This window comes from Trachemys scripta, chromosome 6, assembly GCF_013100865.1.
Source record: "Trachemys scripta elegans isolate TJP31775 chromosome 6, CAS_Tse_1.0, whole genome shotgun sequence".
In the NCBI taxonomy this organism is placed as follows: Eukaryota; Metazoa; Chordata; order Testudines; family Emydidae; genus Trachemys; species Trachemys scripta.
The window spans coordinates 98670432-98683686 of record NC_048303.1 but is presented as its reverse complement, the minus strand read 5'-3'; the positions used below and the strand labels follow the sequence as shown (position 1 = coordinate 98683686).

Here is a 13255-nt window from a genome sequence, read left to right as displayed (position 1 = left end):
TTGCTCATATTGAGCCATAACAGTTTAGGGCTCTGTTTTTTTTCCCTGTACTGCTGCTAGTTTTGGGCCTGATTCAGCCATCTTTGCCGTCACTGAATAATACCTTATTCTGCTAACTTCATGGAATGATTTATGGGAATAAAATGTGCTATTCGTGAATAAGAGTGGCAGAATTAGACCCTTGTTGAGTAGCTAAATACTTCATAGCTGGCCCATCAGCTGCAGAATCTGTCTTCTGTCCTTGAATGTAGCCTGGTTTAAGAATAGAAATGAATGAATATTTGGAAGCTGTTATTTAATGTTTATTTACTTATGTCATTTTTCATTACCTGTAGATCGAACCTGATTTTCTTCCCACAAAACACTGGATTTCTATGGTGATAGAAACACTTCTTAGTATTGTGAACAGTCGCTATCGTGCTAAAGGTCAAGTTTTCCCTTGGTTCTACCAGGTACGTCTAGAAGTATAAAATATATAGAAAGAAAGAGGGTAAAACGGTAACTATTATGGGCAAGAGAATAGGTATTTGGATTTAGTGATCTTAATGTTGTTGATTGTATGAAATAATTGGTTTTACTGATGCTATTCTTGCAAAAAGACGTGTGGGAGGATGAGAAGGCTTTATTTTATTTTTTAGCAAATTTGCTTCTTATTTTTATATTTTTTCCTCAGATTTTTTCCTTCAACTGTCTCTTGAATTTTCTTCTCTGAGTTTCAGCAGTTATTGATATCTATTTCATTTTTTTTGCAGTTTTTAAAAAACCCAACCCTAACCTCCATAACATTTCTACCTGCATGTACAAAACTTAACAATAAAACCTTAGCACATCAACCTAAATAGATGCTCACACCACACCACAAATCAAAATTCTGAGTTTGAATAAAAACATGGCTCTTAAATCATGCTCTGTTGGTTATATAACTCTGACTCTGAATGGGGAGTTACGCTGTCAAGGTCCTTCCCCTGAAAATGCCTTGCTCAACTCTCATATCTAGGGACTATTAGCAGAAGCATCCTATCTGATTTCAGACTTATAACTAGAACCTAAACCATGAACCTGAACCCCTTGAATAGCATCTGGCGGTGAACTGGAAGCCAGTGTAGTCTTCAGGAAACAGGTGTCATATGCTCCGTGCAGATACCACTGCTAAGTACACTGCAATTGTGTTCTGCATTAGCTAAAGCTTCCTTTCTAGATTATCTTCAAAACGGTATCCTTGTGTAGAACACCTTGCAGGAGGAGCCTTCAAGGGCACTGCATAACAGTGAGCCTCATTGATAAAGGGTGAGCATACTCCTTTCCCAGGGGAAGACACAACTGCTGTCCCTCTCTAAGTTCTTCCATCTACTTAATAATATCACGTCGATCTGAGCTTCAACCACCTTGCCATTATCTGTTTCTGTCTTGACCAGTCTGCAGGGAAAGCAAAGAAACCACACAGCTTGGGTTAAATGAGAGGAACATAGAGTGGGGTGTAAGCCATGTGATGGAACCGCAGCTCCAGTCTTCTCACTGTCTCCCTAGCGGCCTCACATAGACTGAACAGAAGGGGGCTAATAGAATGGTTCCTGCTAAAGGTGCAAGAGGTTGCTCAAGGTGAATGAGCATTTGTACAAGATCTCTCTCTACAATCTCTCTGAAAGGAAGGAACTGATCCATAAAGGGTGGTCACATCCAGCCACATCAGTACTGTTGCCCTTGATGTTTTGTTGAAGACTGATAGATCTAAAAGAGTTAATATCAATCCTAGTCCTCTGTCATCACCGGGGGGAGGGCCCAGACCACCAAAACCAGTGCAGTTTTAACACCACTTTCAAATATAATGCCAGACTGCCAAGGGCCAAGGAAATCCAGGGACTCAGTTGGTACTAGAGTTAATATGTTGCAATCTTCCAAAACACCTGCCTCCAAAATGGTACAATTTAAAAATACATTGTATTTTTGAGACAGAGCCCAGGGACTTCATTCACAGCAGTTCCCTCTTCCAAAATACAATATCTTTTCAAATGTTTTTTCTTTCTCAGTCTGTAAATTTCAAACGACAAAGCCTCCTGTAGAAATCACTGCTCTACAGGATACCTAGCATTCTGATTTGAATCTTTTTCTTCCCATAATTATATATAAGCTAATACACATATAGTAGGCTATTGCATATAATCAGCTTTTATTTATAGCTTTGTAAATAGAGGCAGTTAAAGGGCTTTCAGCTTTTAAAATGGAAAGGAATTTAAAGTCTTTGTGGTAAATAATCTGTCTCCTGGGAAGCTTTTCCACCAAAAATTTTGCAGGCTCTGCTGATGTTTCTCCACTCTGGACTTGATGCTTCCCCACCGCTAAAGCAGCTTTTTTTTTTTCTTCTTGATAAATTCCTGGCTTTCTGTAATTACAGAATCGCATGCCTGTTTTTATTTACACATACATGAGTTGGATCATTCTGCTGAATATTTTAGCAAGAAAGCTGAATATGAAAAGAGATAAATGTATTTATGCTCAGACCAGCTATTGGATTCCTATTTCCCTCACCCACTTTGTTTTTAATTCCATATTTACTCATTCTATTTTGATTCTAGAAGGTATATTTTCAATTACCATATTATTAAACTGGTTGTGGGGGGAAAGGAAATGTTGCTGGAGGCAAGGCCATGAAATATTATATGCTCCCAAATAGAAATGCGATTACAGTACTGTATGCTGTATATTTTTACATTCCTAAAATACTGTTTTCCCTCACAAATTGGAAAAAAAGAACAAAAACATCTTCTTTTTTTTTTTTTTAATGTGTCCTAGAAATCATATTCTGGTGAAAACACAGCCAGTGCTATTGCTCGCTCCTGTGCAGCCACTGCTTTGTCTCTCTTGGTGCCAGTTTTCATTGTATCCTGCAAGGAGAAGGTTGAGGAAGTCCTGAGTGTACTGACTGCCAGGTTACCTGGGAAACCAAATGCTGATGAGTCTCAAGCTGTTCAAATCCACATAGGCCTTGCTTTGGGGATGTTTATCTCACGTTTGTTTGAAGAAAAAGTCAGGTATGGATTACAGTCTACAGTAGGTGTGTAAATAACTAACTTCCTCCCCTTCCCGTAATGTGGCATTTAAGTTTGCAGAATAAAGTGTTTACATTTTGTAGTCTAATGATTCCCAAGGTCTTCTGCAAGATTACTTAAGACATCTTTTTCATTTCTTGATTAATCTCTTCTTCTTCCCCTCCTCTGTTATTGTTGCCATACTGTGCTGGGTGTGCTTGTTTAAATACAGCATCACACTCTCAAGATTAATGATGCGTTTTAGTTTTCATAACTGTGTAGGTGTTAAGATGCTCGTGTGACTCACTTAAGTGATACAGCCATAAAAAGAATGTTAAGGGGATTAGCTGCCCTTATTTATATCATTGTATGGTGGTATTCACAATTGTAAGAACATGATTATTCACTGTTTGTGTTAAGCTATATGCTGCAGAAGTATGACATACAACAAGAATGTCTGGTTACTTGCACCTGATACTAAACATCTTGGCTGCATCATGAAACACACAACTTTCTAAAAGCTGTGTATATCCAGTATAATGGACCTTCTTGAAAGTGTATCATTACTCTGTGTGGTGAAGACAGCATTTTCAGGGACTGTTTGGTAGAAGTTATCCTACAGCATATATGCAAGGTTGAAAGGAGACTCTCCAAGATGATTGCCACAGATTCCTGAATGTTGCCAAAAAATTCAGGCACTCACCTTAGGCTATGGATGTTTTTACTTCATGACTTTTAGGGTTTGTGTTTGCTTACACCCTTAGTAAAATACAGGTACTTGATTTAGGTCTTGCTGGCATAGCTATTATTTTTTTCCCTTGAAGCTGATGGTTTCTGAATCACCTCCTTTGGCTAAAATGCATTTTGCATTAATGCGCTACCCTGATACTCAATACTAAGGGGATAATGGGAAAATAAGATTGCCCTGCTTTTTAAAAACCTACAGCACAGTTTGAGGATACATTGCCTCTTGATAATTAGTCAGTAGTGACAACTGAGCTACAGATAAGCCATAAAAGCCTTCTGAGAAAACAGGATTAGATCATCACACTGTACCAGGGGACCTGAAATATAGTTTGACCTTTTTTTTTTTTTTTTTTTTTTTTTATTTGAAAGGAGAATAGCAAGAGAGGACATTTTTTTAAATTCCTTACATATTAAGGCAGGTCAGTTTTTGCTTTTTTGCCCCCAAATTTTCTCTGTCATAGATATTCCTTAAATTCAGCTACCAAATTCTGACTTAGAAAAGTATTTATGTTGAACCGAGAGATAATTTACACCAAAGCCTTCCTACTCTTTAAGAGGATTTTCAGTACATTCTGTAAGCAAGAAATCCTTTGGGGGTTAGTTCAGGATGTTCAGGCCTCTTTCTCCAAATAAGATCCAAGGATTTTGCTTTTCATTTGTGGTGCTGGTGGTAAGGGAACAACTTTTCAAGACCGAGCCACAAAATGAAGTCTTAAAACATTAAGCCTGTGAAAAATTAAAGGTGCAGCTGCAGCTAATTTTTATGGGGCATGTAGTACTGTGGTTTTCTTCCTTTTTGGTGTTAGCAGTAAAGGTCTCGGGCTTCTGTGTGAGTGCTGCCTCACTACAACTGAGCCAGTTAGAAACAATGGTGGGTTCTGAAGTGGATTCTTGTACTTCAGCTGCACATGTAGTTGTGTGAAAGCACAAAAAATGAACAATCGTGCACTTACATCGAATGAGAATCTATTTTTTTTAGCAAATAAAAAATAATGTTGAATGGCAAGTTCATTCTTCCCAATATCACAAGCAGCATGAAGAACTGAACAGTGTCTTTTCTATTTTATTTCTTTTTCATAGTGATGTGTCTGGCCAACAGATTAATTTACTTCTAATGAAGTCCCTTGATGCATTGGAAGATTGCTGCTTTGACACCAGTCTGGAGTACAAGTAGGTTTATTCCATTACTGATGTCAGTGTTTACTATGTTTGCTACTATTCATATAGGCCATTAGGGCTTCAACCCACAAATTCTGAATTTAGGACTACAAACCTGTTGCTATGAGGAGACTGATCCTGTCCTTGGATACTTCTACCTGTCTTGTATCTTCCAAATCCATTACCATGCTCATTTTAACATAAATGTTAGGATTAAAAATTCAATTATCTTGTTCACTGGAGATGGAGCAGCAGGCAGTAGCAGCAATTTGAGGCGGAGCATTGTTGCATACCTTACCTGTGCGTGTTCATTAATGAAAAACACTTTTGAAAGTACCCCTCAGTGTTCTTCTATAGCTGCCAAGATGTTCAATGGAGTCTAGTTGCTGCTGCTGCTGCTTCAGAGCCTATTACTGGAATGTGCATGTGTGCACAATATAGTCTGAGCCATAGGAGCGGCTGCCTCGCATGGCTCCTTTATCTGGAAGAGCCAGCCTGTTAAATTAACAGCTGTGGATGGCATGAAGAATATGAAGGGAGGCAAATGTATGTCATTTGCTGCGAGTGCCTTGAAGAGAGAAGCAGTGTGTCAGTAGGGCAAGAAATTTTTGAAGAATATTCATAGTTACCAACCTAGGCAAGCCCAGAAGTATCTGCATACTGAATTATTTCCTGTACATTAGTTGCCATTTAACAATCAACATGTATCACAGAATGGCATCTCAGATATGATAGTTACTTTCTATTCTAGGAACAGAGAAATATCTGAAATATCTCAGGTATCACTGTGAGTAAATGTTAACTTAATAATGATGACCACTTACGTTGATTCTTCTGTTACCAAAGTCAGCAGAGCAACAATTTCTATTCTTCCCCTCCCCCTTTGTACTTCTTCAAAAGCCCAGGAGGGGTCACAGCTGCACTTCATTGGGCTCTGAACTTGGAAAGCTTAGTTTGGATTCTGATTTGAGTTTCTCTGCCCTTGGCTGGCATAGAATGCACAGGGAGTTGTATCAGCTGCATCACATTGTTGTACCCTCTGCTGCTTAAGATAAAAGCTTCACAGTAACAGCCAAAATAGGCCCTCCCTGCCAGCAAGAGGCGGACAGAAGAACACAAAACAATCGAGAAGAAGAGAGGAAAGATTAAAGCCTTCTCCCCACCCCATCCCCGTTTGATATAAGTGTAAAGCGGGATGGGGGTGGGAGGGGAGGGTTAAGCTAGTTATAAAATTGGTGTGCAGTGTGAATCCTTAACTTGAAACTAAGCAAGGAAGTATTTTTAGGCTTTAGTTGGTATTGATTCTTGTCCAGCTAAAACTATAGCTATTTTTAAAGTGGGTTCCTTTAGCCTTTATATTTTGCATCGTAGACACTTTTGCCTATGTGACTTCAGTAGTATGTTTATTTCATTTGGACTTCATCTGCTGGAGATTGTCTGAAGATACTCTGGTGTTCTGTTCCATCAAAAATATGCTACAAACTGTCTGCAAATAGATATATGTTACATAAATAAGAAAAAGGCTCAATTTTACACCCAAAATATGTTTCCTCTAAATGTGGTTAGAATAAAGTTGCTTCAATTTAATATGTTTCTGGGAGAGCTGCTTCTGGAGATATGTCACCAAGAGCAAATTCATCATGCTGGCCTGATTTAAAAGGTGTGTAGCTTTTATTAAGAGATCTCTGGCTGCTTGGAGCTGCCATTTGGTTGGAGAGGATATGTCTTGTATCTTGCTGCCATCTAGTGGGAAAGACATCACTTACTAGCAAATTTTTTCGCTGTTGTACAGTAGATGTTTTGGTTTGTATAATTTTTTTTGCAAACTAGTAGTTCAGTACTGCTTTCTAATACATGATATGCATCGTTTAGAAGATGCAGTGAGATGCTCTATGTATCAAAGAGCATTACAGATTTTTTGTGTGTCGATTTAATAGAAAAACCCTAATATTTTAGAAAACCAAAAACTTTATCCCCAAAAAAGGAGACATATCAGAGACTCCAAGCAGTCATCTAGGGACTTCGTTATTGCTATTGATTTTACATGGAAGGTGCTCAGATGCTGCAGTGAAGGGTGGTGATATAAAACCCTAAGATAGAGAATTAAATAAATATTGTTTAGAAACCTATATTCACACATATTACTGTTGAGTATATGTGTAATTGTAAATATATATAAAATGGGGGATTTTGACAAATAATTCAACAATTAAGTCACCAGTAGAGTCGTTAGGCTCCTTTATTGTGGAAATTACATAGTAAAATTTACAAATATTTCTCTCTCTCAACATTATTGACACACAGAAGGTTCACTATACATTTGCATTCATTATATAATTCCTTTTAATGTTATTGATCTAGTTTACATTGAATATATTATCTCTCTAAACAAATTCAATTCTACAAGGATCACAGAGAAAGCAAGGTGAAAAGAACCAATCCAAAGAGAACATCCAATTTCACCCAATTGTTACAATACAATATGCAGATAGTGAATATATTATACTACATTCGGTCCTTGTTTTATTACGTATTGATTTGGGAAATTTTTTCTTTTTCAACCTAAGAAGAACTGTGTGTTGAAAATGGGGTTGACTGTGGTTTATGTATGCTCCAAATGTTGAAGAATGCCAAGATAAGTCACAAATAAGTGGTAGTATTTGTGGCTTACCAAATATATATTTTTCCTTCCTTAGGGTATATTTTTATATAGTCTTTCAAATGTGTGGTTACTATATTGATCTATGGTATAGCTCAACTAGACTACAACTACTTGAAGAACAAACATGATAGGACAAAAAATATGATTTTGGCAAAAATGAATGTTCTTGCTTATGTGTTCAGTATATGTGCGATAATGAGCCTGATAAATCTGAAATTTTCAAGGCATTAAATGGCCTCCATTCAAATAATCATCTAACATCTGCGGACAATAAATTGATTTGCCTCTGCAAAATGCTTAATATCAAATAACTGATTGACAGCAGTACAGGATAAGTTTCAAACATTTTCAACATGGAACTCCATCATTAAACCTTCTTATAGATTACTGGTCCCAGTGTAGTCGATGGCAAAAATTCCCATTAACATCTGTGATTTCAGGAGTTAGCCCTTATGCATAATATCAGCCCTTTTAACTTTTACTTTTGCATTACTTATTCGTGAAGCACTTTGTGGTGTAGTATACGCTACAGTATTATATATGGTTGAATTATTCCACTGAGAAGAGAAGATAGCATTATTGCCATTATGTCAGAAATATTACTGTAAGAGCCCATAGAGCATGCTGTGGCACTTTAACTGGTATGTTTTTAATAGCCGTATAGACACAATTTAAAAAGAGAAAAGTAAGAATGATCACTAATAAATTCAATGTTTTCTTCACAAAACTTTTTCTCCTACACTCCCCTATGAAATGTAAATTATTTTTTTAAAGCATTGTTGCACTGAAAATTGTTGTGATTGGAAATCTAACTATATCAAACACTTTTTTCTTTTAGTCAAACTGTCTCTAATTTTTGCATATTTTAAGAATAAATTATAATTTAAAATTTATATATGATAACTTGCGATAATTCTAAATGTTTAATTTTCCAATTGTTCTATAATTCATATATCCCAGTGATATTTAGGAGTATCTGTTGCTGAGGGTTATCTTCATTGTCCTCTGAGGCGTAGATAGAGACTGGGAAAAAATGTCTCCTTGTATTGCTGTTGGAAAGTGTTAAATATTTAAAGATAAGGCAAAAGTATTTCTTGAAGTTATTTTTATTTAGTTTGAGTACTAGCAGCATTAATTTTAACAGGATATCCCAAGTTTTAACAAGAGTCCCCAGAACTCCTGCCCTCCTTGTTTCACACTACATTGACTGTTCACTTTAACAGTTGATATTGCTAGTGACATCAGTATAATATATCATGTGCATAAGGACTGGGAGTGCTTCATCTCTAGAGGCAATGAACTCTTATCTGTGTGTCTGTGAGGAAGAGAGAGAAAGAGCTGTCCTTTAAGAAGACTAGGTATCAGTCACATTAGTAGTATCTATGCAGTTGAAATGCCATATAGGTTCAAATTGAGTTTCTACAGCTCAGTATCCTGAGTAGTATTGAAAAATAGATCCAAAGGGAGCCTAGGCTTCCTTAACTCTTCCTAACCATTTTATGTTTTCTCTTCCTTTTAAGCACTGGATGTATCTTGGGTGTAGGACTTGTTCTTTCATTTATGAGTCACAGCAGCCAAACAGAATCACGGGTTCATGTCTCTGCCTCTCTGAGGAAACTCTGTAGCTACCTGGATGCCAGTGAAGAGCAAAGCAGAATGTTCCAGGAGGTAGGACTCTTTTTTTCTTTTTTTTCTTTTTTTTTTATTATAACTTTCTATCCCCCTCCACTTTTCCTTCGTCCCCACCCATAACATCGATTTTTACCGAAGACAGCGCCATACATACTATAACCATCAGACTAATGATACACAATTCCAAGGTATGTTCCTTTTATGCATGAATCTTTGACTTCTAGTTTTTCTTTTATCATAATATTTTAGCTTTATATTTATCAAACAAAGCTGCTTTGATATTCTAAATTTTTTTATTTAATACAGCACAGGCACTAAGAAATAATACATCAAACTCTTTTTAGATAGAAATTTTGTCTCTTCTTAGGTAGAATCCCTGCTGCAAGGGGTAGTCTCCCAGAAAGCACAAAGCAAGTTACTGATAAACAATAACCCTTCCTTTAAAGTGGTCTCTACTCCTTTCTTTGAAAGTTCCTTTTGCTTGCTCCTGTGATTGTAGCACTAAGAAATGCTACTGTGGCTGTGGGTTTGTCAGCATTTCCCATTATAACAGTTTTCAAGTGTTTTAAAACTCAGATGAGTGGGGTTTAAGCATGACATTATTTATATAGTGCCAAAATGCATGACACTTAACAGACAAATGAGATGTCATCCCTCCCCTGAAGAGTTAGCAATTCAAGTTGAGATGTAACTTGACTAGTGAGGCTGACAACACTGGGGAAACTGTAATGGAGACTAAGCAAGAGAGCAAATTTGAGCCTGTGCTTATATTTAAAAAAAGCCTGTTCCTGTCACACTTAAGCCCATTGCATGCTGAATAGTTGCGTTACATAATCCCCTATTTTTCCAAGGGATTTATAAGCTATCGGTACGGAGTTCTACTTTTTTTATACAGCACTAAAACTTTATTTTCTTTTTTTAAATAAAGGTATATTTTTATATAGTTCCGTTTTTGCTTGCAGTCAATATATGTTATGTATTAGCCTTCTATAGTTCTTGGATTATGCAGTAAAGTGTTTTATAACTATAAAATAATTTTTCATCCCCATTGATTATGGAGTGCTTTACAGAATCTTAACTGATGTACAAACTTTACACAGGCTTCAATGCAGCAACTGTTGGAATGAAATGCAGCATCTGTTTAACATTACAAAATACTTTGGAATAAGATGTAAAGCATTCTTCCTTTCAATTTGAAACTCCATAGGGAATTTGGGGAGAAAGTATTTAATTACGCCAGTTCCTTAGGTTTGGAATACAGTTTGCCTAGGATACTGGGACATGACTACCCTTACAAAAAAAGCCATGGAATCTTTAATGACCAGAAGTGCTTGGGACCGTAGCTTACCATTTGTGTTTGTGGGGAAGGTTTCTGGACTCCCTGTCTTATTCCTGTCCAGTATGTTCAACATTCCACCATACAGGGTTAATCCCTGACTCATCAATATTGTATCCTGTTGCTACTGGTGTGTTGTTTGGAGGTCTCCCATCCAAGTAATGAGCTGGTCCAACCTTGCTGCTTATGAGAGCTAATGGGATAACAGCACATTGTGGTATAACCTCAAAGTATTTTCTTTCATTGTGTGATCTCCTGATTACACATACTGAAAAATGTGACCATGTGTGTGGAAGGTCAAACAAAATTTTACCAAAAATATTTTTAAGCATGTAGTTTTGGACTTAAGTACAAAAAAATGTCAGCCTGGAGGACGAATCTTTCTAGGAAATTAAAAACAGCTGAAAAAAAGGCTTATAATTGTAAAAAAAAAAACCTTCTTTACCATAACTCTAATTATGCCAGAACAGCACTGCATGTTTTTAAATGCATAAGCCAGCAGCATCCTGCATTGCTTGGGACAGGGGTTCTCAACCTTTTACTTTGAGCCCCCCCCCCGCCCCCGCATGCTATAAAAACTTCCTGGCCCACAACTGTTTTTCTGCATATCCAGTAAATTAAAAACCAGGGCAGGCATTAGGGAGTAGCAAGCAGGGCAGTTGCCCAGGGCCCCACACAACAGGGGCTCCCGCAAAGCTAAGTTGCTCAGACTTTGGATTCATTTCCAGGTGGTGGGGCTCGGGGCCCTGGGGTTCTGCCATACCCAGTGGGGCTTCAACTTTCCACCCTGAGTTCTAGCAAGTCTAATGGCAACCCTGCTTGACGGACCCCCTGAAACCTGCTTGCGGCCCCCCAGGGGGCCCCAGACTCCTAGTTGAGAACTGCTCACCCAGGAGATATAGTTATAGTATGAATTCCATTACATAGTATTTATAACATCCCTGGTACATCTCATTATCTATCATTTGGATGAGATCCTAAACCAAAGGTCTTTTACCTGCCTTGTGGTTGTCAAGAGAAAAGTAAAGACCTTATAGTACTTTTCAGGAAGAGTGAGAGAGAATCTGGGTGTCCTGACCAGATTTCCCCTCTCAGCAGTTTCTAGTATTGAAGAGCTGTGAGCGCTGTTGCTGAGTGCATAATGGTTGCTGCCTTGGCCTAAAGAGGCACTGTACTGTCAGTAGCAAGTCTTTGCTTTGTAAACTTTTTCTGGACACCTAGAGTATGAAATGGTCCTTATAAACCCATCTCTTGTAATCTTACGTAAAGTTTCTGTTCACTACAATGAAGAATTTAGTATGATCTTAAAATGTCACAACACTGTCTCCAAATGGACAATAAATACTTGCATTGTGCTAACACTGAATTGAATAAAATATACAAAGGCAAAGGAGACCAGAGTTAAGGCAGCAATTACAATTTACTACTTTGGTTTAGATATAGGAATTCATAAACATTTCAAAATACGAGGTACATCTCTTACTATCTGTAGTACCTGGGCACAAAAGTTTGGGTTGAGGGCATACGTGTAGCTCTCAACATTGGATTTCCTTAGGTTTGGAATATCAGTTGGTCAGTAGTGTAATTTTAATGATTGATAGATTGTTCGTTAATGGCCAGATATTGTAAATTTGAGTGTTATCACAATCCTGACATGTAGCATGCAGCAGCATTGGAAACCACGTGGAAAACTTGTATTGGTCTGGTTATTTTACAGTGAACTTATTCCTATACTGAATGATTGTATCCACATTTTATTTCACTTGTTTCCTAGAATTAGGTATCCTTGAATACATTTAGGGTGGGTTACTTATTATCTGGAGTGGGGCAGAGGAACGAGGTACCTTGGTGTATATCTACAGCAGGGGTAGGCAACCTATGGCACGTGTGCCGAAGGCGGCATGCGAGCTGATTTTCAGTGGCACTCATGCTGCCCGGGTCCTGGCCACCGATCCGGGGGGGCTCTGCATTTTAATTTAATTTTAAATGAAGCTTCTTAAACATTTTTAAAACTTTATTTACTTTACATACAATAATAGTTTAGTTACATATTATAGACTTATAGAAAGAGACCTTCTAAAAACATTAAAATATATTACTGGCACGCGAAACCTTAAATAAGAGTGAATAAATTAAAACTTGGCACACCACTTCTGAAAGGTTGCCAACCCCTGATCTACAGTATTCAATAAAAGCTGTTCCCTATGTGTTCTCACCCTGGGAAATGTTAACCTGTTTTTTTTAACCTGTATTTTTCCCCTTTCTCTTTATTCAGATCCTTGCCTACTCCATTGCCTGTTCCTGCATCTCTGCTTTCAGCATGAAAATCATAGAGGCAGTGGAGGCTGAAGAGATCATGAACAAATTGCGGACGTTAGCAGAAAATAATCAGCAGGTTATATCCACAGTTTGGACCCCTTTCTTTCATTATATTTGTTTGTCTTTTCCTATGTATCTTTAACTCTGTACCCACGTCAGCGTAAGATGGAAATTCCTTGATCCTTCTTGGGTATTTGTTTGAAAGAGTGTGATTTGGGGGAGGGTACAATGAAGGCCATTTGTTTAATATGTATATTCCCTCTAACTGTTCATTACCAAAGGGTGAGACAAAAACTGAATTTATATAGTCTGACTATGTTTAAGGGAAAAGCTTACATTTTCTTTTCAGGGTGTCTCAGCACCTTGAACTTCCCA

The 13255-nt window shown here is 37.6% G+C and overlaps 1 protein-coding gene across 1 annotated transcript in view; it reads left to right on the top strand.

Moving 5' to 3' along the window:
• FOCAD (focadhesin) overlaps positions 1 to 13255 on the top strand; it is a 194394-nt gene that overhangs the window by 156753 nt on the left and 24386 nt on the right. Inside the window, exons 26-30 of the mRNA XM_034774465.1 lie at positions 336 to 452; positions 2791 to 3029; positions 4854 to 4943; positions 9114 to 9261; positions 12837 to 12956. Of these exons, the coding sequence (XP_034630356.1) occupies positions 336 to 452; positions 2791 to 3029; positions 4854 to 4943; positions 9114 to 9261; positions 12837 to 12956 (714 nt within the window). The remainder of the gene's footprint in view (positions 1 to 335; positions 453 to 2790; positions 3030 to 4853; positions 4944 to 9113; positions 9262 to 12836; positions 12957 to 13255) is intronic.